This window comes from Cebidichthys violaceus, unplaced genomic scaffold (genome assembly GCF_023349555.1).
Source record: "Cebidichthys violaceus isolate CVI_PGR_0920_01 unplaced genomic scaffold, fCebVio1.0.p SCAF_5, whole genome shotgun sequence".
NCBI classification, from domain to species: Eukaryota; Metazoa; Chordata; class Actinopteri; order Perciformes; family Stichaeidae; genus Cebidichthys; species Cebidichthys violaceus.
Genome location: NW_027176705.1, coordinates 10,281,642 through 10,303,814, shown reverse-complemented (window position 1 = coordinate 10,303,814; position 22,173 = coordinate 10,281,642). Strand labels below are relative to the sequence as shown.

The 22,173-nt window shown below is 39.1% G+C and overlaps 1 protein-coding gene across 3 annotated transcripts in view; it reads left to right on the top strand.

Moving 5' to 3' along the window:
- The window catches only part of nfat5b (nuclear factor of activated T cells 5b), a 32,742-nt gene that overhangs the window by 458 nt on the left and 10,111 nt on the right, over positions 1 to 22,173 (top strand). Inside the window, exons 2-6 of one of the 3 annotated variants that reach the window (XM_068730339.1) lie at positions 14,457 to 14,582; positions 17,315 to 17,951; positions 19,338 to 19,524; positions 20,461 to 20,651; positions 20,957 to 21,129. In XM_068730339.1, coding sequence (XP_068586440.1) covers positions 14,457 to 14,582; positions 17,315 to 17,951; positions 19,338 to 19,524; positions 20,461 to 20,651; positions 20,957 to 21,129 — 1,314 coding nt within the window. Of the gene's footprint in view, positions 1 to 14,456; positions 14,583 to 16,702; positions 16,763 to 17,314; positions 17,952 to 19,334; positions 19,525 to 20,460; positions 20,652 to 20,956; positions 21,130 to 22,173 lie in introns of those variants that run through there. The other 2 variants (XM_068730338.1, XM_068730340.1) reach the window with 2 other exon arrangements.

The following is a 22,173-nucleotide window of genomic DNA, read 5'->3' as shown; positions in this document are numbered from 1 at the left end:
TAAATTTGGTGACGTTCAGCCCCATCTTTAAAACTGCCTTCTGCCCCAAGTCTGCTGATAATACAGTTACATTTTTAATCTTTCTGTACAAAGATGCCCATGTCGTCTTTCACCTTTTTTTTTCTTTCTTGGGGGAAGGTGAAGTAATGTTTATTTTTTATTTCTTTCAAACGGAAGCCCTCAGCAGCAGCTGCATGTGCACCAGTCAGACCAGTTTACTTTCCCCCTGCAAGCTGAGAAGCAGAGCTGTCTATTTTCTCAGTTTTTTTGGAAAAGGCCAACCATGCACCCCCGCCCCGCCCCCCTGAGGGCACCACACGCGCTCTACACCGCCCCTAGTGGGTGCCTATAGTAGTGCCTATGGACATAAACTGTGTTTTTTCACATGTATTGCAGCCTGAAGCAGTTGTTAAATAATGATGTGTATTGTAGCATATTTATTCACAGAAAAAGGTTTTTTTTAGATGCATATATTAGCAACAATGTCTAGTTTGGTAGTCAGTACATTCTTTTTGCTTGTCTTTAAATACAAACATAAACAAACACGTTAAAAGGAGCCCATGCATGCATAATATGCAGGAGTTGTTGCCTACTGTTTGTAAACACAACATTCAAAGAGTCGGCCTCTCCTCCCCCCCCGGCACTTGGCCACCTGTCCTTTGCCTGGACACAGCCCAGTGTACCACTTGCAGCATTAAATACTGCAAGTGAAAGCCAACCCCAGATTCATTCTCGATTTTGGAAGAGCTTTGTCTTCTTGGCGTTTTCACTTGCTATATTTGCGTTTTTTTGTGTTTAGCTTCCTATGGGGCCACATACCCGGTGTACAGAGGCTGACGTCAGAAACGTCTCGAACACAGCAAAATAATAAAAAAATACAGGCAGAGGTACTTATAGACACCGCCACACACTTTTAGTAGGCCGTGAGTCTATGCATTGTTTTTTAAGGGAAACCCTGCATAGTTTACGTTTTAATGAAGTTACTTAAGATTTGTGACCAAGATCCAGTATTCACTGAGCAGGATATTTTACAGTTGAGAAATGAGCTTAACTTTGTTTTTCTACATTACTGCCAACATATCTTTGGCATTTACATACTGCAATGTATTGTTATTCATTGACTGATATATCTGGCCATACCAATATATATGCAACTCACATTATTATGTATTATTGATGTGTTCAGTTTTACTTGTGACTCATCAGAAAGCCTGTCATACTGTACACTTAAATCATTTCATGTGGACCACAAAGTCAGCAGAAATTACTTTGAGATGTGAACCAATAGTAAGTCGTTCTTTAGCTTACCTACCTTGTTTACTTACTAATCACACTATTGTGTATTTGTGTCAGCACAGTCAACTCGGCTGTGTGTGAAATTTGAAGTTAGTTTTGCATCTTGCCGACACGGCGAACTCTCCCCCAGTTTTTCTGTGGGATTGTCAAAAAGAAAAAAAATCCCTTTCATGCTTTAATTCATCAAAGTCAGTATGGACAAGTCACACACCTGGATACAAAGAATTAGTCTCTATTATGGAGATAATATAGACTGAGGTGCTGCAGCTTTTTGTAGTAATTGATTGGCTTGTCTTTTTCCATAAGGCTGTTTTTTTATTTTTTTAGAAGGCTACATTGAACAGCTAACGATGAGGAATACATATTTTTAGCATGCGAGTAGTTCAGGGAATACCAAGGAAAAGCTGTAACAATGGCACTCAGGATAGGAATGCTAGTCATACCACCTTTCGTGGTCGGTAAGGGACAGCGGGTTAATAGACGTCATAAAATGTCTTCCCACCGGTTTCACATCAAAGGTGAAGAATGTTATGGCTTTCTCGTAAGTTCTATCGAGCTCGGTTAACAATTGTAAGACCGCAGATCTCAACATAGTTTAGTTTTTATTTATTTCATATTGACACCCACCAAAGCCTGGTCAATCATTAACCCTCTCGCTGTCCTGTGTGTAAACCTGGGCTTAAATAGCACTCTATTAATATTGACTCTGCTTTGTTAAGCAAACTTAGCGGCATGCGCTTAAAACGACTTGATTGCCTTGAAACCTTGTTGATATGTGATGATGAAAGAAAATATACCGTAGAGAGAAAACATCTGAAAAATAAGGAAAAGTGTATTCAAAGTTTATAAATGTGATGTGGCAATAGGTTTAGTGAGTGTCTGTTCTGTAATAAACCCACCAACAGATGGACTCTGGACTCAAATCTGTCTTTAAAACAGAGAACAAAGATATATTTTCTCTTACTGTTTTGAATACCGACATAATTAAGTCATGACTCGGTAGTCTTGTGAAGTAGAGATCATTGAAAGTGTCACAAGGTTCAGTGTATTCACATCGTCTTCACATCAACCCCGACCTGTTCTGCAACTCACATTATTATGTATCGCTCGGTTATTTGCCAGGTGAGATAAAGGAAGCAACCACATGATCATGTTTGATATTAACGTTAATTTGCATAATGCACGCTCAACCAACCAACCCAGGATGAGACACCAATATGAGTACCAAACAAATTGGTCAGATACTATCAACCAAGACTCTACTACTGTCTAGATACTGGTAATAGTTCCTCACTTCTTCTAGGGTCCTTGATATTCATCGTGGGCCTTTGGTTCCAGCCATCAGGCTCCTGGGTCATCTAGGAATGCTGCACTTTTCTGGTTTTGTTCGTCATCGGGACCCTCTGTCTACAATGCCTCAGTGTAGTGTTGGAACTCTATTGTTCAAACTGGTGCTAAAATGCAACGCCTCGGCTGAGAAACAGACACACATGTGTATAATGGCTGAAGAACCTTTTTTTTGGTAACCTTTTTAGGACCTCAGGATCTGTACCTGCATTTTGACTGAAGTAACTAATGTTGGTTCCTGGACCCAAAAACTGCCTCCCTCTAGTATTTTTTGTCATCAAGTATTAAGGTGGAGTTTCCAGGACAGTATGGTAATATTATCAACATTGTAACACATCTGCCTTCTTGACTAATCTAAAAAGAGGAATCTTTTTATTTATTAAATTAAATTTTGCTGTTATTAATGAGCTAAATGTAAGCCTAATGATATAAATTTCTCTCATATTCAGTGTTAGCGTTAAGTGCTAATAGATTCATTGTGTCTTGACAAAAACAAAAGTAGTGATGCAAATTACTCATTCCTCCTTAACTTCTTTAAAATCTATTTGATTAATCATTAACACTAACCAAACCTCAGTAAAAGAATTATCAAGGCCAGGTCAAAATATCACCTCTGCTGGTATTTACTGCACACTTGTGACTTTGTTTTGGCTGCAAATCAATAAATGAGTAGTTCAACCTGTTGAAGCTGTAGCACCTACATCTTATAATGAAGTGTCAATTTTATGTGATTTTCTTTCTCGTTAATGTGGCAGTCTTCAACAATTAGTTGCATTCTAAGGCTGGTTTCTACAATTAGTACATTTTATGTCATAAGAGATTGTCAGCCTCCAATTTTTTTTGTAAAAACTTGTAAGATATTCTTCAAAAATATTGTTGAAAATCCCCAAATTATCAGAAAAAAATAATAGTATCTGACAAAAAATTGGAAAATATCGTGGAAAAAAACGGACTGAATTTTAGTATTTTAACGCAAACATTTCTGTCACTTGATACCCTTGATTTACTTTACTCTACTCATACTGCTATTTTGGTGGTAATAGTACTTTATATTTTATAGATAGGTATATATCTATCTATCTTTTATTCATCCCCAGGGGGGAATTAATTTGTAGCAACATCAAATAAAGTTCATGCAAGTTTATACATATGTACTATATAGCACACTTAGGTTTTATGCAATGAAGTTATCAGCAAACCAACTAATTATTTATATGCAGACACTTTGTCCTCTTGGTATATTTTAGGTTAGCAGGTCAGTAGTGCTCAGGAAATGGAAGCAGATATTTGCTTTTCCTGAAGCAGCCGAAACACGTCTCGGCTGTTCAGAGGTATCACTCAGAAAATCCACAAAGTGGAACGAGAAGCTGTATATCTTGCAGACAGCACGGTTTCTGTTTTATTTCTGTGTCAAGCTGCATGGAAGTGTTCCAGCGACTCAACTGTCATTTCACCGGCATGAGGATTGGTTTATAGTTCAGCATAGGATTTCTGTTTGTAAATCTGGAGAAGGTGTTGTCCTCATCGGCCAAAATAGAGCAGAAAAGATGCATTTTCAGATTTAGTTGGTTTATTGTCGAAAGGTCAAGTGCAGGAGGCCACGATGCCCGATGCTTTTACCTCCAATTATGGCGTGGAGGATTTCTCACACGCTTCTGCGAAAAGCCAAAAGCACCTGTGAGATCTGACACCCAGCCCTTGTGTTTCTCTCCAGAGCAAGATGATTCTGAAGTAAGACATTAATTATTACGTGTGATGAATCTTGGCTGACAGGATGCTTTCCATTGGCCGATGAGAAGCAGTAGTTTAGGTGTCAGGCGTTCATAAATAGACTGTACACACCGTGTTATACACTGCCAGGGTATTTCCTGGCTCAAAAAAAGGGAAAGGTGGCACCTCATGTGTGACCTATTGAAGTGTCATTTATTATAATGGTTTTTAGCCAAATAGTTGTCTATAATAAATGCTATGCAGGCCTCATCTGCCAACCTGCCAATAGGAAGCAGCGTCTATGAGTTAAATAATCTTAGATACAAAAAAAGTTAATGATTAGTTGTTAAACATGTTTATTTGATAAGATAGCTTCTGTTTACAATATAGTAAAATAACAATTGTTTTTTAACCGTTTGGTGCTTTAAATGAATACTGACCAAGTGGCAACCTCCAGTGCGGCAAAATGAAGCCTCGAATGGCCACTTAAGGCTGGATCCAAAAGGTTTGTTGGGACTGAGATGAGGCTGAATGTTAGGGTTGTGTGTTGTTTAGTTGTAAAGTTCTGCAATGAGCTCTCATCACCACCTTCCTTCTGCAGCAGTTGTCATGTTATCTTGTTAGAAATGTGAATTATGCTGTTAATGGCTGACTGTAATTAGCTCATGTATCAACTTACTATGTTGTCTTTTTTTAGCGGCATCCTGAGTTGATTCTGCTGTTGAAATTACAGTTGGCACTGTAATTTGGCACTGTACCCAACCGTATTATGTGCCTACGCCTGATCTATTGCTACAGGACTCAGCTCTGCATGTCAAGATGTTTAATGTCCCAGTTGATCTGAGTGGACTCGCTATCAGCTCACAGGAGAACTTTTTTTTTTTTGACACAAAATGAGAAATGCCCTCAAGCCATATGGGTGTTTTGAGACGCCGCCACAAGTGTCTTTGTTGACTTTTATCAAACCTGTCCCATCACAAGGCCTCCTCATAGAGGCTCATACAGGGAGGTATTTCATGAACTTCAAGAATGCTGAGTAGCTTTGACATAAAGTAGTCTAACAATCCATCCTTCAGCCTTATGGTATCTCAATATCCTGTGTTTTCATTTCTCTTTTCTGAGTCATCTGCTGCTTCCTTGAAAGACTGGCACAGCTAGAACGATTCCCCTTTGCATCCTGTCAGTGTTGTTGTTCTCTCTCTCGCTGTCTTTATTGATAGAGAGAGACGCCTGGTCGGGCCGAGGCCGAGAGAAAGGATGACAGATTATTGTAGCAGATGAAGTAGCACTTATCTCTTCTTTGTTAATGTGTCTACTGTATTATTTAGAAGGGGGTGCTAACACAGGGAACAAACTTTAATCTGCACAGAGGTTAAGCTTTATAGAACTCATTCATGTGTCAACTTATCTACTTAACTTAGGAACAATGTAATTTATTTTGGTGCAACATTGTGGACTCTGACTTTGGTTGCATGCAGCCCAGCTTTCTTTATTGTTATTGGTTGAGCACAATGTTTTTATATTTGTTCTACTTTGTTAATACTGAACCTCCTATTGTTCCAATCACGGTATCAAAGACATATTTCACCCTCATTTAGTTTTGAAACTTGCTAACTGAGAAGATAAACAAGAATGTTGCGAGTTTAATAATAGTATTATATAAAGCTTGGAAACCATTGAGATGAATAGACTTATGTATGTTGGATGAGGATTAAATATTAAAGTTAAATAAAAGTTGGTTTTCACCTTGAACTCGAAGGAAACTCTACAGCATGACATGACTGGTCAAAAGATCGCTAACTGCATTTAAAAAAATAAATAAACCGTTAACACATTCTGCTTAGCTCCTGACTTCATTATGGTCCTTTTAACCTTGTGTCAAGTTGTCCTGCAGCTTTGTTATTTAAAATCAAAGGTCACGTTTGCTTCTTGCCCCCACACACAGTGGATCTGTTGTCTCAGGACAAGTCAAGGTGAACCGGGTCTCTCTTTAATAGCTTTACATACATTTATTTTAGTCCGTTATGTCCATTTTTTTTAATTTGGCTGCCAATGTTACTTTTAATTCCCTGCTCTTATTGAAGTCAGGCACAGTAACTCAGAAAAGCATAATTGTTGTTTATTTTAATTATCAATCAAATTCTCATTGTACTAATCGTTGTGTCATTGTATTATAGTAACAGCATTACATTGTGTCAGTAATATTTCCTCTGTCTGCCTCTTGTCCACTCCCTTATGCATCACAGTTTGGCAAAGAGGAAGATTTCTTTTGATGAGTTAAATAAGACGTCATCATAATTGTTCATTTGTGACATCTCGGCAAGCCACAACCTGCTTAAACTGAAGACCGTTCTCAAGCAAAAATCTAACTCACTCGATTCTCACCGGACTCATTCTGATTCACTCAAATATACCATATAATGCATGCTCTTAACATTGTGTTTTGTCTGCAGCAGTGGTGTTTTGAGGAATGGAAAGTACTTCCAACAGGAGCGGTGTACATTTTTACTTGATCAGACAAAAGACTGAAACAGGAATCTCACCCAAATCGGTCTGTGGTGACGCCAAAATGAGTTCTTCTACTTTTTCCTGCAAAACTGTTTCTTGACCACTTTTTTCCCAGTCTGCTCTGGGGTTTGCCTGAGTAATCAGTAGATATTCCAGATCCTTATTTAGACTTAATGCCAACCCCTCTCATGTAATTCATGTCTGAAGCCATAAGATCAGTCTGACTCAGGAAGGTGAGCTTAAGCGTCGTCACATTGTCAGAAATCTGGAAAATGAAAGCCTCAAAGAAATAAAACGTGCTAAATGAGGACAGAAATACTGTTGGTTTACAAAATGTTGGTCTTTCTAGTCCTTCATTCTGACTCTACTGTTCAATTGAGAATTTCTGAGTGCAGCAGAACGCAAACAGACCTAGTCTGCAGTAAATGTTCACTCAGTGCCAGCTATTTAATCTGTTTATTTCCACTATGTTATCAATAGTCAACAGCTTTCATCAGAAATCAGTCCGCAAGGTTTCCAGGTCAAAACCTCTGTGATGCCACAGAATATTTTAAAAACATGCTCGCTGTGATTGTAGATGCAATCGCGATCATCTGCTCAAACTTATTGATTGTATTTCTTGCGTTATAACATGAACAGTCACTTGGCCATTACAGTTCTCTTTTTGTGAACGTCTGACAGGGACACATACCCAGTCATGAACCTTTTCTCCCTTCAGTAATCATAAGCACTTTACTTTTCATATAAACCCCAGCAGTCGGCCCACACCTAACATGTTGTGACATCTTCCTCCTTTCTTTCTTGCAGAGTGATCGATTAGAAGACTCGTATCACTCTCATGTCTGCACAGTCAATAGAAACCTACCTCGTAGCTTAGCACAAAGATTGGAAATATTGGGAAACAGCGAAGCCTGGCTCTGTCCAAAGATAATAAAATCAGCATACCACCTCGTCTTAAACTCATTTATTAACACGTCATGTATTGCTTGTTCAGTCCGCACAAAAGCCATTGTAAATGCCTGTAGTACCTTCAGACAGAACCAGGTTAGTGTTTTTGATATTTACTGATGTCTTGTTAACACTTGTGGATTGGGCCAAATGTTGAAATGGGAATGAAAACTACTAAAAAAGCGGTTAGCTTGGCAACTGGGTGATGTCACACTGTCGATGAGTGAGCGAGTGCGTAGTTGCTAAAGGCTCTTCCTGTTGCCTCAGAGCGGTTTTCCTGAACAGACAGAAACACCAGTGTTGGCACACCAAACGTTTTGGTGAACAACTGTATTATACAGTAGGTTGTTGTTTGTGTTTGTGTGTGTGTGTGTGTGTGTGTGTGTGTGTGTGTGTGTGTGTGTGTGTGTGTGTGTGTGTGTGTGTGTGTGTGTGTGTGTGTGTGGTTTTCTCTGAGTCATTTGAGGAACTTCCCGTCACCAGTTGGACATCCGTGAATGTTTTATAGAAGTTTAGCACATCCCAGTGTCTGTGTGTAAGCATAGCCTTTTTGTTGGTGTATTTGTCGGGTGCATGTGTGTGAGTTTGCGTGTGTGTTGTCTTCTGTGAATACTTTGAATTCCTCTGCTTTTTGAAGTCACGCTTTCATGTTAAACTCTGTGTCTGTTACATCTTTTTTGAAAGTCAGAGCCTAAAGCAGATGTGTTGTCGAGAGAGATTATGCTGAGCCAGAATTTGACTATATTTTTCCCAGTTGTATTAACTTCCAATAATTATAATCAATCCCGTTGCGCTGCTGTGAGGATGTTAAACCGACTTAAACGTGACCTGTAGCTGCTGGTTTGGGAGCCTCACAGGAGCCTCCGTGGGCTGTTTTGTAAAGACCGGTTAGTGGTGTGTGTTTGTTGAAAGCAAGTCATGTAAACTGATGCCTGGTTGTCGCTCCTGGTCACTTTAGGATTAGCTGACTGAGAGAGCTACATGCCACAAAGTCTGAGCCTGGTGTGACACACAAATGACTTTCACATTTTCAAATGACTGGAAAGAATAAAACACATTTGACTATTAACAAAAATTACCAGAACTCAAAGATTATTGGGATTATGGCATGAATGGCCAAAATAGAAAACGTTTACATTTGTCTTTTTATTTGGAGTCAACGTAATTAAAATCTGCAGACACATATTCTTCACTGCTACTGCTACTGTATGGGCACATATGTTTAAGGGCTGCTGATATAAAATATCTATCTCCAAATTTGAACTTTTCTTTTTGGCCTAAAACATGTATTCTTTTCAAATATAGTCCTTCACTTTGGTGTTTCTTTACACTGAATTGTAGGCTGACATGTAGCTTGGACCAGGTCCAATGTAAATTTGCCGATTGAACATGAATTGGTATTGTGAGCATTGTTTGATCTGTATGTATACTTTTCCTTTCTTTTGTTCACAGTGATCCAGTCTGATAACTAAATCGTTTTTTAAGAGAATATCATAATACACACTTGTGATCTTTCTCAGTTCCTGACCAAAAAACGCTGTGGCTGTTAAAAAATCAGAAATGCTACTTTTGCTATGCGTTATCCAACAGGTACAACTGCGATTTCACACATCCTCTCTACTCGAGTGTTGTAATTCTCGTCTGTTTCTCCATCAGGTGAACATTTTATCAAATATAATCATGGTCTCATGATCTTTCCTGAATGCAATATGTGGTAAAATGCAATGAGGACACTTCCAGTTATAAAGGCTGCTATTGCGCATCAGGCGGCAGAGTAACAAATGTAGGACTTTTATTTCAACATCTTTGAGTCATCATGACTGATGTAATCATGTGGTATTTATTAGTGACAGGCTCTACAGTCGGTGACCTGAGTTACTCTTGTAGCTGATATTATGCTGTGAGTTTACGTGGAATAAATAATGTAGATCAAACACTTAAAGCGCGTCACACGTGCTAAATATAACTGCAGGAGAACTGCAGTATGTGGTATAAAGATATGTAGAGCTCTATTTATAACTTCAATCATGTATTGATAAAATCTATGCTCACCTCAGATAATCTGATCATATTACTTTCACAACAGATATTGATCCCTTTAAAGGCTAACACTGTTTGATAAGGGTTCACAGCTAAATAATGAAACAGCGAATGAATGATCTAGGTATGTGTTGGTCAATTTTCATTTTAACAAAATCAGGCAGTGTTGGAAGCATTGCAGGCAGATCATGCAGTAATTTACATCTCATTACATTACCTGCAGTTGGCCCATGTCAGTTTTTTTGTCACTGCGGTCACAAGTTTGGGCTTTTCTTGCATGCAACCTTTCCCATCTGCTGCCTGTTATTGAAATAGAAGACATAACACCCGTCGGATGTTTTCACTTGATCGCTCTCAGACACCCCCGCAACCATTCATGTTCATCATGCTGTCACTCCACTTTTACAGTATGCATATTTCTTCACCAAGTTTTTCCAGCTTGTAAAGTCACTCTCAGTTGCCAGTTTATTTAGTACAGTACAAGTAACTGTGTTATTGGTAGGTGTACTTAATGTTCAGTTTTTGATGAGGTACAAATTTGTAGTCATTTTTGAGACTGCAGTTTGTGCTGCTGTTGAATTGCATTGGGTTACACTGAGAGATAACTATTAATTCTACCTTCATTGATACTTTAAGTTTCACCAAACTAATATTCAAGTATGGTGATCTGGATGGGTGGCATTTTGGGGATGACTGTTTGTGGTGTTAAGAAGTAATGAGATTTAGTAATGTAAATATTCAGATCAGCTCAAAGTTAAGCTCACGTTTGTGTCGCCTCATGCAGCATTTGCGACCAGGAAAACTTAAATGTAAGTTAGTATTTAAATTTCTTGGCGATATCTACTACATCATATTTGAGAGTTTAAAAGAAATGCAGAATTATTTATCAGCCAACATTAATTTTATACATAACGTAAACAAAAATGTATAATAAGGATCCGCTAAATTTGATCATTTAAGAATAAGTGACCAGAGAAGGACATTTTTCAGTTGAATAATAAAGTTTTTATCAAAATTTCTAAATGTATCAGCCAGGCTCCAATAATGATAGTATATAATGATCTATAATACACTAATTATTTCATTAGCTTTGCATTAATTAACATGAATTCATGGTCATATTCTAAAGACTATTTTTTTTTCATCAGTGTTATCTCTTAGTAATTGATGGTGTCAAATAAGATAATATGTGCTGGTGACATTTTACAGGAATGATTCAGATGTTTTAATGTTGTTCATGTAATATCCTGCCTTGTTATTGCCCAGTTCCTAAGTCTCAGTTTTGATAATGCTGTTTTATTTTCAAATTTTTCTCCACACAATCTCACGAGAGACGCAAACGCTCCAGACTTGTCCCCTGATTGGTGTTGCTATGGATTCCCTGGCAGCCTTCATGTAGGCTTGGCTGTAAACATTTCAGGGTTGTTGTACATGGTTTGCTGCAGGTGCCAGCCCCGTCACGGTTTCTTTCTTTCCTTTGCTGCTTGGAATAATCTCCAAATGTACTGAGCTTAACCTTATTACTTTTTGTTCACTTCCACCGAGTTCAATAAATTAACCTTGGGAATCTCTGTAGCCTGAATTTTTTCAGCGCATACGCAGATTATTCTATTGCTTCATTTCTGCTTGACAGGATTCTACATGACAATACCACTAACCTGTTGAGCAAGTACAGAAAGGGGTCTGGGAGCACAGTAAACAAGACAGGGAGAGGGGGAGCGGTAGATGGAGTGGAGGAGGGGGACAGAAGGGGAGTTAAATCAGTCACTCAGCCAAAAAAACCCTGCCACGCCCCAGGTGCCAGGGCTAGTAAGAGCAAGCAGCAGGAATGTGAGGGAAATGAATGGGAGTGTAAGTCCTGCCATTCACATGGTGAGTGATTTCTTTTTTCACCTACAGCCTGCACTACTTACCATATAAACATATCACAAGGTGTGGTGAGGAAGAACAAAAATGTTTGACTGCTGGCTGGCTGCAAAAATATCTAACTTCATGCAAGATTTCTGTTGTGAAATATGTGGTTTGTTTATCCTTGTATACGAGTGGAAACTACATTTGTGAAACGGTTAATGAGTATAAGCATTTTTCAACTCAGTTGTTATTCATCAAAATGTATTAATAGCACGAGTAGGCCTAATTAAAACTGACCACATGAGCATGGTGTCTGTCGGTGTGAATATTTTTGGTCAGGCTTTAATCTGTTATGATGATCACAGACGGACAGAAAATGAAAGGTTTTCCTCAGTGGTCAGTGGTCTGCACAACATGACTGCAGTCTTAAGTTAAAATCAAAACACCACGTGGTGTGTGAGGTTATTTCCCAGCTAACGAGGCTGACCTTTTAGTTTTAAAATCTGCTCCTGTGTGAAAGGGACAGTGTTCTGTCACCTGTAAATACAGAATAGCACTCTGTCTGCTTATGAAGAAACATACAGTATATATTGCAAAATACAAAAAAAATCTGTCCTTGAAACTGTGGAAACACTTTGAACAGGCCAGCCAGTGATTCGAGACCACTGCTCTGAGAGAAGAGTACATATTTTCTGTCTGTGCGGTTGGCAATCTGTTTACTGGAAGTGCTGCTCACTCAGAGCACATGTTGCTGCATGTGCAGTTAGTCAGTGAGCCCCAAGAAGTCTGTTGAGTTAAAGTGTAAATGCAGGGGCAGAGAAAGTGTTTTTGTGGAGGTGGTGGGGGGCGTTAGTGTGCTTGTGCACGCATGTGTGTCTGTGATTTTGTTTGGAGAACTTAGCAAATAACCAGCAAAACCACACTAGAGTCCTGTGTGTATGTGTGGTTCAGTGGGAGTTATATGAGTTTGCTGAGTCCAGATTTAAGCTCCCTTTCTGGGAACCAGCATTCCCTGCTCTTCTAAAGCGAGCTGTAGGAGACTGGAGGGCTTTTGGAATGAAGAGGCATGGGCTGGTTTCAGTATGTCCCAGGTTTGTCTATTGTACACAGCGAGTGGTAACAATGGGAGGGTTAAGTATCTGATATACACACCGAACCCTGGGACTCAGCTGCAAGTAATTAAAGCTGGCAGTTGGCAGAGAAGAGAGTCAGGCGACTGTAATGGCCGCTCTAAGTTCATACCATAATATTTGGATGATGAATCAGACTGCTAGTAAAAGTGTTGTCATGCTGTTGACCCAAGGCTTTCCCCCCCCCCCCATGTCCTGCTGGGCCTGAGGGGGGAACAGAGAGGAGAGAAAAAGGCTTTGTGCGACCCTGCAGCCTGTTTGTAATGAGATGTGCGGTTTATTCAGTACGCTACAGCTTTTGCTTTTACCTCAGTGGTCTCGTTGTTTTGTGCTTTTTTTGTGTACTCTGAGACCAGAGTTACCATTTTAGCCTCAAAGAAATGGACAATCTTGTGTGAGGACATCCATAATCTATGAAGATCTAATGCCTTGTGTCTGTCCCTCGCCTCCTCCGCTCGCATCTCAGGTGGGAAAGAACTAAGCAGCGAGGAGAGGAGGTGAGGAAAGGAATTGAGGATGTAGAAATAATAAGAGCCAAATATCTCTGTTTCTGATGCATCAATTTTGTTCCTTTTTTAGCAATGCTAAATGGGCGGAGCTCTTTTTTAGGTGGTCATTATAATTTTTTAAAGGACTGGTTTGTAGGATTTAGTGGCATCTAGTGGTGAGGTTGCAGATTGCAATCAATTGAATACCCTTCCACTCACTCCTCCCTTTCCGAGGGGGAAGAGAACCTACGGTGGCCTTTAAGCGGGGAAAAAATGCAGAAGGCCCCATAGAGCCAGTGTTCGGTTTGTCCATTCTGGGCTATTGTAGCAACATGTCGGACTCTGTGAATAGGACCTGTTCCCCATATATATATATATATATATATATATATATATATATATATATATATATATATAACACACTGATTCTTAGTGTCAGGTACACTGTTCATTTAACTAGTAAAGATATTTATGCCCCCTAGAAAGACATTTATATCTACTCTAATGTTGGAGTCTATTGACAAACTAAAATCGTGCACTGGGTTTTTGTTTTCTTAAATTATTGGAACCATCTTTGAGAGGAGCCACAGTGCAAGGCACGGCAAGTTTATTTGTATAGCATATTTCAACAACAAGGTAATTCAAAGTGTTTCACATAAAATCATTAAAAGCATCAAAACACAAAGCAAAAGAAAAGGAGATTTAAAAACAGGAAATTGATTAATATCCTTGAATCTGGTTCAATTAAAGGCAGTAGCAAACAGAAAAGTCTTCAATCTTGATTTAAAGGAGCTGTGTAGCATGATTCTTTCATATATAGTTTTGCATTAACAAAGAGATGTAAACTAACTGATTGTTGCCAAGCAGGTAGAAGGTAGGCCTTTGTTCTTGAAATTGCGTAAGAGTTTTGCTGTACTGTAGTGTGCAACACTGTGATTACGACATCAACATGAAATCAAATTAAATAGAGCAATTGTATGAGAAAAGTATTGTTCAATCAGGGAGTCCTCTCATTTTCATGTTTCATGTCCACAACAAGTTGGTCATTGAGCTTAAACAAGTTTAAATAATGATTCTCATTTGACGTGCAAAAGTTGACCTGAATATCTCTTCTGTTTGTTCCCGCCTCTCTGAACAGAATCAGCGTATGACCTTCTTCCCAGAGAGCTACAGCTGCCTTCCTCCACTCAGCAGAGCGCAAAAGTCATGAGTCAAAAGAGCGGCGGAGAGGCAGGGCCTCCCCCTTCAGCTGCTCTAGCATCAGGTAGGATCATGCTCCTTTTATCTTTATTTCTCCTCTGTGATTATACTCCACCTCAAAAAACACAAAGCACATGTTAACAGTCGGTATCTGTAGGCAAACAAACACTTGCATATGACAGGAAAACCATCCTGCTGCTCTGTGATCCTCTTGTCAGTCAAAAAAAAAAAAAAAAAAACTGCTTACAAAGGAAGTTACATCATTGGAATTAATCCATCTGTACCTGCATGTCAAATATTTGGTCAAGAGGATTGTGATATGTTGTGGTGTCTTGCAGCAACAAAGTGTTGAAATATGGGTCATGTATCGCTGGTTAGATAGTAGATAGTATTTAGACCTCTCTGCCTTTTTCCTTTGTGATACGGACTATAAAATAGTTAAATGGTTCAAACCATACAAACAACCCAGCAATGATGACAGAGCCCAGCAGAGCTTATTATTAATATATATAGAGTTTTGTTCTCACTTTTTGAGAGAATTAGAAAGCTTTGAGTGGCTGTAATCACCTTGTTGACCATTTTGCACTTCCAAGGTGGAGCTATTGTTGACATGAGAAAATCGTATTGGCAGAGAAAGTCCAGAAATTGTACAAAAACTGTAGCAAAGATTAATTTTAGAAATTAATAACTTCTTGCTCATTATGCTTGCAGTGTGGTCAGATGGCAAAGGGTCATTCACAATGTTTAAAACACTTTGGTTTAGTGCATTTTTCATTCAGAACCACAGATGTTTTCTTGGATGTTTCACAGAAACACAGTATATAATTCAAACAGATCTTTTACTAGTCATCTGAAAAAGTTGAACATGTCACTAAAATGAGCAGTTTGAGTTTTATCAGGTTTTATTCTGACATTAACTTAAACATGGCAAAAGTACAAAACATGACTGCATACAGAAGAGAGGACATATAGGTTTGGAGCATATTTAAAGAATGATCTGTACTTAGAAATCAGAGCTTCTGCTTCTGTGAGACTTTTACTTCGATCCTTCACATTTTCATTATGCATCCTCTTGATACATAGTGTTGTCCAAAAACAAAACATTGACAACAATCAAAAAATAATTGGCAAATAATTAAAGAAAAATATGAAATGTTAGGGGCAGTGGATTAGATCTACCATTCAAAAAACAAACACTAAAAGAAGTATAGAGAAAAAAGAGCTCCACACCCTTGTCACTGGTTTCACATGCATACATATATGGTGTCCTTTCTCCTGCCGGGGTCTGAGGATGTCTGCAAGTTCTTTTCTAAAAAAATTCCCAAAAAGCCATCAAAAGAGTTTCATTAAATTCATGGACTGGCTCCGTCAAAGCCACTTGGAGCGCTCTGACCTGGTGCAAAAATGTGTCTATAAGAGGAAGAAGGTGAAACTGTACGTTTTATTGAAAACTGCCAATATCATTATCTTTTTTGTTTCAAAAAGAAGTTTCTTTAAAGCTGGAGTGCAGTCCGCCATACTCCTAGCTGCTGCTCCTGGTCTCTCCAACGTTATAGTTACTCTCACTGCTAGAGGGGGGAGACACAAGTTCTGCATTCCAGCTTTAAACTTACTTCATTCTTAATTCCAGTGTTCAGTAGAACAGCAATATATATATTTTTATTTACAGCACAGTTTCAGTTTTAAAATCCTTCTTCTAGTGCATAGAGGAAAACACTCATAACCCACCTCTCAACATCTGTAAGAGCATTAAACTTCTGACAGTATTTGGTCATAAATTTGGTTTGCTATTGTATCTTTTTGGCTTGTGATCATAATATACTGTATGTGTTTGTGTTTTGATACTTGCTCAAAATGACACGACCTCCATACTGTGTATGTGCCTCTTTTTCTTTCTGACTGTGTGTCTTGCAAACTAATGAGTCACCACACAATCCAGAATGTCAACAGCAGTTTAACTCCTTTTTACCATTTGCAACTTAACCAGACTTTTCCCCACTCTTCATCTAGTTCACCGTAACTATTTGAATGCTTTTGAAATTACAGTGTATGTCAGCATGCTGGAGCAACATTTTTTTGACAAACAAAATAACCTGTGTTATTATTCTTTCTAAAAAATCTGAATACATTTTTACTGCTCAGCTTTTATTGCTCATTCGCTGTCTCATTTTTATATTCCAGGAAGTTCCCTCTGAAGCAGGGAGTGTCTGCATATAAAATGGTCTGCAGTTCTCTGCTTCATAGGTCAGAAGCTTGTTTATTTTGTCTCTGTGGCTACGTTCAGTCCCAACGCAATGAACATTTGTAGCAAAAAAAAAAAATTTGAAAGTAAAAAGCTCCAGTAATTGGCATGCATCATATTGTACATATTAGTGTTTTGAACTTCCCTTTCCATTTCATTATTTTGGCCAATTTTGCAGTTGAACATGAACAAAATGCTAATAATAATGATAAATTAATTCTTTTTTTTTTTTTAGTTTATTCATAAGCATTTTTAAGTCTTATTTGATTTTTTTTTAAATAAGGGGGACTGCTCACCTCTCATCTCTTCTTTGGCCCCTTTTTAGCCACACCTATACTGTACATTTACAAATCCTCAGATATCATCAGCACCACACACGCACACACTTAAGATCCAATGAAAAGGGAGACATTTTAATTGGATGAATAAAAAAATAAAAAGCTAACCAAAAGCAAAAAATAAACTATCATAAATAAATTTTGCTGCTTAAATGGGACTGCTAGCCAATACTGGTTGAGAGGCCTTTATTCACTGTCTAATTATTTGCACTGTAGATGCCATGTCCTCCTCTATGACCATGGAAGGCCCCCGCAGTGCTTTTCCCACCTCTTCCAGCCCCACCATGCATTCCAGTGCTTCAGCCAGTGACCAGAACCCAGTCCACAGCGGCCAGTCCATTGTTGACCCGGAGGACGCCAGGAGCAGCCGAGTGGTTCCAGAGGTTGTCGGAGCAGAAGGTGGCAATGGTAACGGCAGCGGTGGCGGTAACTGCAGGAGTAGCGGTGAGCTAGGAGGAGCAAGAGGCGTAACACCCCAGGAGGCCCAGCCACATCATCAGATGACCCCATCTAAGCGCCGCACTGTACTGAACATCTCTCCACCTCCACAAGACCTGTTGGATGAGAGCCAGATGTCTTGCCAGAATGAAACATCCCAGGACTCGGAGCAGAGTAACAGCATCTGGATGGAAGACTCTCTCTCCAACTTCAGCATCATGAGCTCTGTCTCTTACAATGACAACACAGAGGTGCCACGAAAGTCCCGCAAACGTACCCCTCGACAGAGGCCTGGCCCTAAGTCTGCAGGGCGCGGAGAAACCAGCATGGACGTGTTTGATGCAGACAGTGCCAAAGGTCCACACTTTGTCCTGTCACAGCTAGGCCCTGACAACAAGACTGGATCCAAAGGAAGGTGTGTGTCTCCTGTAAATGTATTTATTTTGAAATACAACTGAGTTTGACCTGTTGGATCCTAATGTCCAAGTCATGCTGCTCTACATCTCAGGAAGTTGTCAAAAAAGGCAAACATTAGGTGTCTTAATAAGATAAAATGTCAAGCCACCACAAGCTTCCAGGTCAAAGTCTCCAAAGCTCTACTGGAGACTAAAAGATTTTCTAGAGCTGCAACTGTTAGTTGATTAATCGATAGGCGGTTGAGAGAAAATGAATGATGGAACTAGTTTCTTAATTAATTTCAGTCATTTTTAAAACAAAAATGCCTTTTTGTGGTTCCAGCTTCTCAAATGTTATGATTTGCTGTTATATATGTTTATATATATATATATATATATATATATATATATATATATTTATATTTATCTCAGTTGAAGATGTATATGTCGACCTTTTCAAATTTGACAATTTGAAAATTGAAACATTTTCAAAAATGTTTTCAAATTTGACAACTTAGACATTCTAAATGGGCGACTTTGTATTTCTCGTTTCAATGTTTGTTAATGCAGTAGCTGACATGAAGTAATCTTGGGAGAACAGAATGCCAATGCAAAGGTGTATTCACACTCATCAAACCATTCAGTGAAGCCTGGTGCCCTGTATAGAAGCATCTGTATTTTTTCTTTTGATTTCCTGCAATCTGTCACCCAACAGTGCCCAAAGAAAACAACGATTCCACTTATTGTAGGAAGTTTTTTCCTGAGAAGTTAATTGACTTTTTATTCATTTAATATTCTCCTGGTGGTAGTTGCACACTTCCTAAGTAGGTACTTTATTCTTAAATCCATTGTCTGAAGGGTCCTTGTGGATACTCTCATACCGCACTCCTCCTGACTGTCAGAATAGGTATTATTAGGGAAAAAATTGCACAACAGAAGTAAATTTCCAACAAATTACTCTGGCCCTGAATTTCCCATAACGCTTTGACTGAAGAAGAGCGGTTAGATCAGAGGGGAGAGAGGGGCAGGATACTGAAGTCCAAACAATGGTCAGCCACAGTGAATCACAGAGCCTCTCTCAAAGACCTAGGATAAGCAGAGCAGATTAAATAAACAGATAACTGTGAACGCTTTAAGAGCAGGGGATGGAATATTCTTGGTTGATGGAGGGCCTGTTAACTTTGCATTGCTCAGAGCATCATGGGGGATGGAGGGAAGGGGGGCGCTCTGAACAAATATGGACAGGGTCATAATCCGTTAAAGCAAGTTCTAGACATTCCGTGCTTTTTCCACCACAGTACCAGAAGATGCCAGCTAGGTTGTACCAACTAAAATATAAAATGCTATAAAATGTTAGAATTAGAAGTAATCTGCTGGTGTCTCTGTCAAACCGGTCTTTGTAGCAGCTCTAATGATCCTCAGACAGCGAGCCAGAAAGGAGGAACTCTTTCGACGCAATACCCACAGAAGAGTGAGGGGAAGGAGGTGAAGATCCTCGTCCAGCCAGAGACTCAGCACCGAGCCCGCTATCTGACTGAAGGCAGCAGAGGGTCAGTGAAGGACCGCACTCAGCAGGGCTTTCCCACCATTAAGGTAACTGTTAAAACCCTGACACAGCCTCTATAATGAACGCTGTAGTCAATGTTTTCACTTTTCTGCCATAATGTGCTCTTGTTTAAGGTTAAGTTAATAATTAGGTAAAGGCTAGAGTGTTTTAGATTTGCTATTCTTAGAGCCGTAGGCACAGTGGGGCAAAAAAAATAGTCAAATTTGATCGAGGTGGAAGGGTTAAGGTCACAGTGTGTCAAAATGTGGAAAGTCTATTTCTGCAGAGACATAATATGCTCAGTATGGATGCTTAAATCAAGTTTAATTTCCCTCCAAATGGACAGTTAATACTGATTGCTTTTCAAAGCCAGGTCTGATCCGTACTTGTTTTATATCTTCTCTTTTATAGTATTTTGTATTGTATATGTGGAGAGAGATTTAATAACTGTTGAGTCAGAAAGGTTGAACTGGATTTGAACAGGTTCTCTTCATCCCCAGCATGAGTGAAATACTTCATGTCTGCAGATGACAAAAAACTATTGTGACAATCTGCCCACTATATTTTGATATTTCCTGAGACTTGTGAGTTAGGAGCAAGACTAGATACGCTGTCTAGCGTTTGAGCATTAATGTGGTCAGTTTGTTGTCGAGAGGTGATCATAAGTCAGGGCACGGAGAGGTGAGATTTCTACCTGATCAGGTACTCTTTGTACTGTCAGGGCTTGTGAAGAGCATGTGCAACCAGATGCAAATAACGGGCATAGAAGTTAGAAACAGAAGTTAACAGCAGAAGATAACAAACACAGGTTGGTTTTTGAAAGGCTGACTATATTGCACAAAAAGATGTGCTGATAAACAAGCTAAGATTACAGCTTAATTGCTCGATGAGAAGATGCCAAAAAGCACTTGGGCAACACTAGGGAAGCATCTATATAAAACACGTTTTATAATGCATATATCTCTTTTCTTTTGTTTACACAGCTGGAGGGAGTGAATGAGCCAGTGGTCTTGCAGGTGTTTGTGGGCAACGATGCTGGGCGTGTCAAGCCTCACGGTTTTTATCAAGCTTGCAGGGTGACCGGTCGCAACACCACAGCTTGCAAAGAGGTGGACATTGATGGCACAACTGTCATCGAAGTGTCCCTTGATCCGAGCACCAACATGACACTAGCGTACGTACTTTTTGTTTTTTTATTGAAATTGGGTTGTTTTTGTGATGAATATTACTCCAATCAATTTTATTTTAATATATTCAACCCCAAACAGAACAAGTGTAGCTTTTATGTGCCCAGTTGTACTTCACAGATAATTCAAACCAATTGTGGATAAATATTTTATTGATTCCCTTACTGTTGTGAAATCAGTTATTATAATGACACTTTGTAGTATTTAGTGTTGTAAAGAGCTGATAGTTTACCAAACACTGTAAAGTTGTTGTTTACTGCTAGTTTTCCTGGCTAACATGGTCTGTCTACAGGGTGGACTGTGTTGGGATCTTGAAGCTCCGTAATGCTGATGTCGAGGCTCGTATTGGTGTGGCAGGATCTAAGAAGAAGAGCACACGCGCTCGGCTGGTGTTTCGGGTCAACATCCCCCGTCCAGATGGATCAGTGCTCATGCTACAGACTCCCTCATCTCCAATCCTGTGTAGTAAGTCAGTCTCCTTGTGTTTGACTCTGTGGAAATGCCATTATACTGTATATGCAGAAATCCTGGTGTTTTATTTCACTATAATAAACCAGTTTCACTAGAATTACAAGAAGCAAAACAGACGGCTGATCTGTAATTTACATAGTTAATAATTACCTTTTTAAACTGAGCTATTTTCTCCTCTTTAACATGAGAGATCCTGCTTCTGAAGTTTAATCAAGCCTGCAGTTGGGAGACTGTTGTCTTTTTATGTCCACACTTGGTGACAGTGTGTAAGGATCTTCTCAGGTTCAAGTGTTATTTGATAATGTGTAAAGCATGACGGGTGTGGTTGATTTTGTAAACAGGAAAGACGCTTTAGGCTATAAGAAAGTTTCTGTGTAAGTTGATTTGGGAGAGATAGGGGAGAAAGGGAAGGAAAGGACGAAACAATCGAGGTGTGTGTGTGTGTGTGTGGGGACTTCTATTGTTTACACAGAGTTAGCATGCAATCCAGGGAAATATCTTTCCACAAAACCACCAAAAATAGTTATCCCCCTTGGCATCTGTACGTGTGTGCGTGTGGCGTCGAGAAGTGAAAAAGAAAATGTGTGTGAGCTTCAGGTTGTTCAACGTTATTATTGCCATTTTGGAGGCTGATATATCCAGTATTTCTATTGTATGAAACGTCACGTCTTTGGTCAGCGTACATGCAGGTCGTGAAAAATCTTTAAAAGTTTTGAATTTGATTGCCTACAAAAAGGCCTTAATTAAAATGTCTCAAATCGCATTCAAAAGTCTTAAAATGTTAGATTTCAGGCTGTCGGGAGACATATCACAAATATAAACTACAAGTGGGATTGTTGCAACAGTGGATTGTGCTGCAAGAGGCTGTTTAATTCTTTGTTGTGGAGTTTTAGTCTGATTTTGTAAATACCATTTCCAGCACAAACCTTATGTAGTTTAACCATTTAGCATTCAGTAAAATCAATTACATTATAGATATTTTAGAATTTCAGCGAAAATGAGTTTAAACCAATCTGCTTCCCTTTCTTTTTTCAGTGA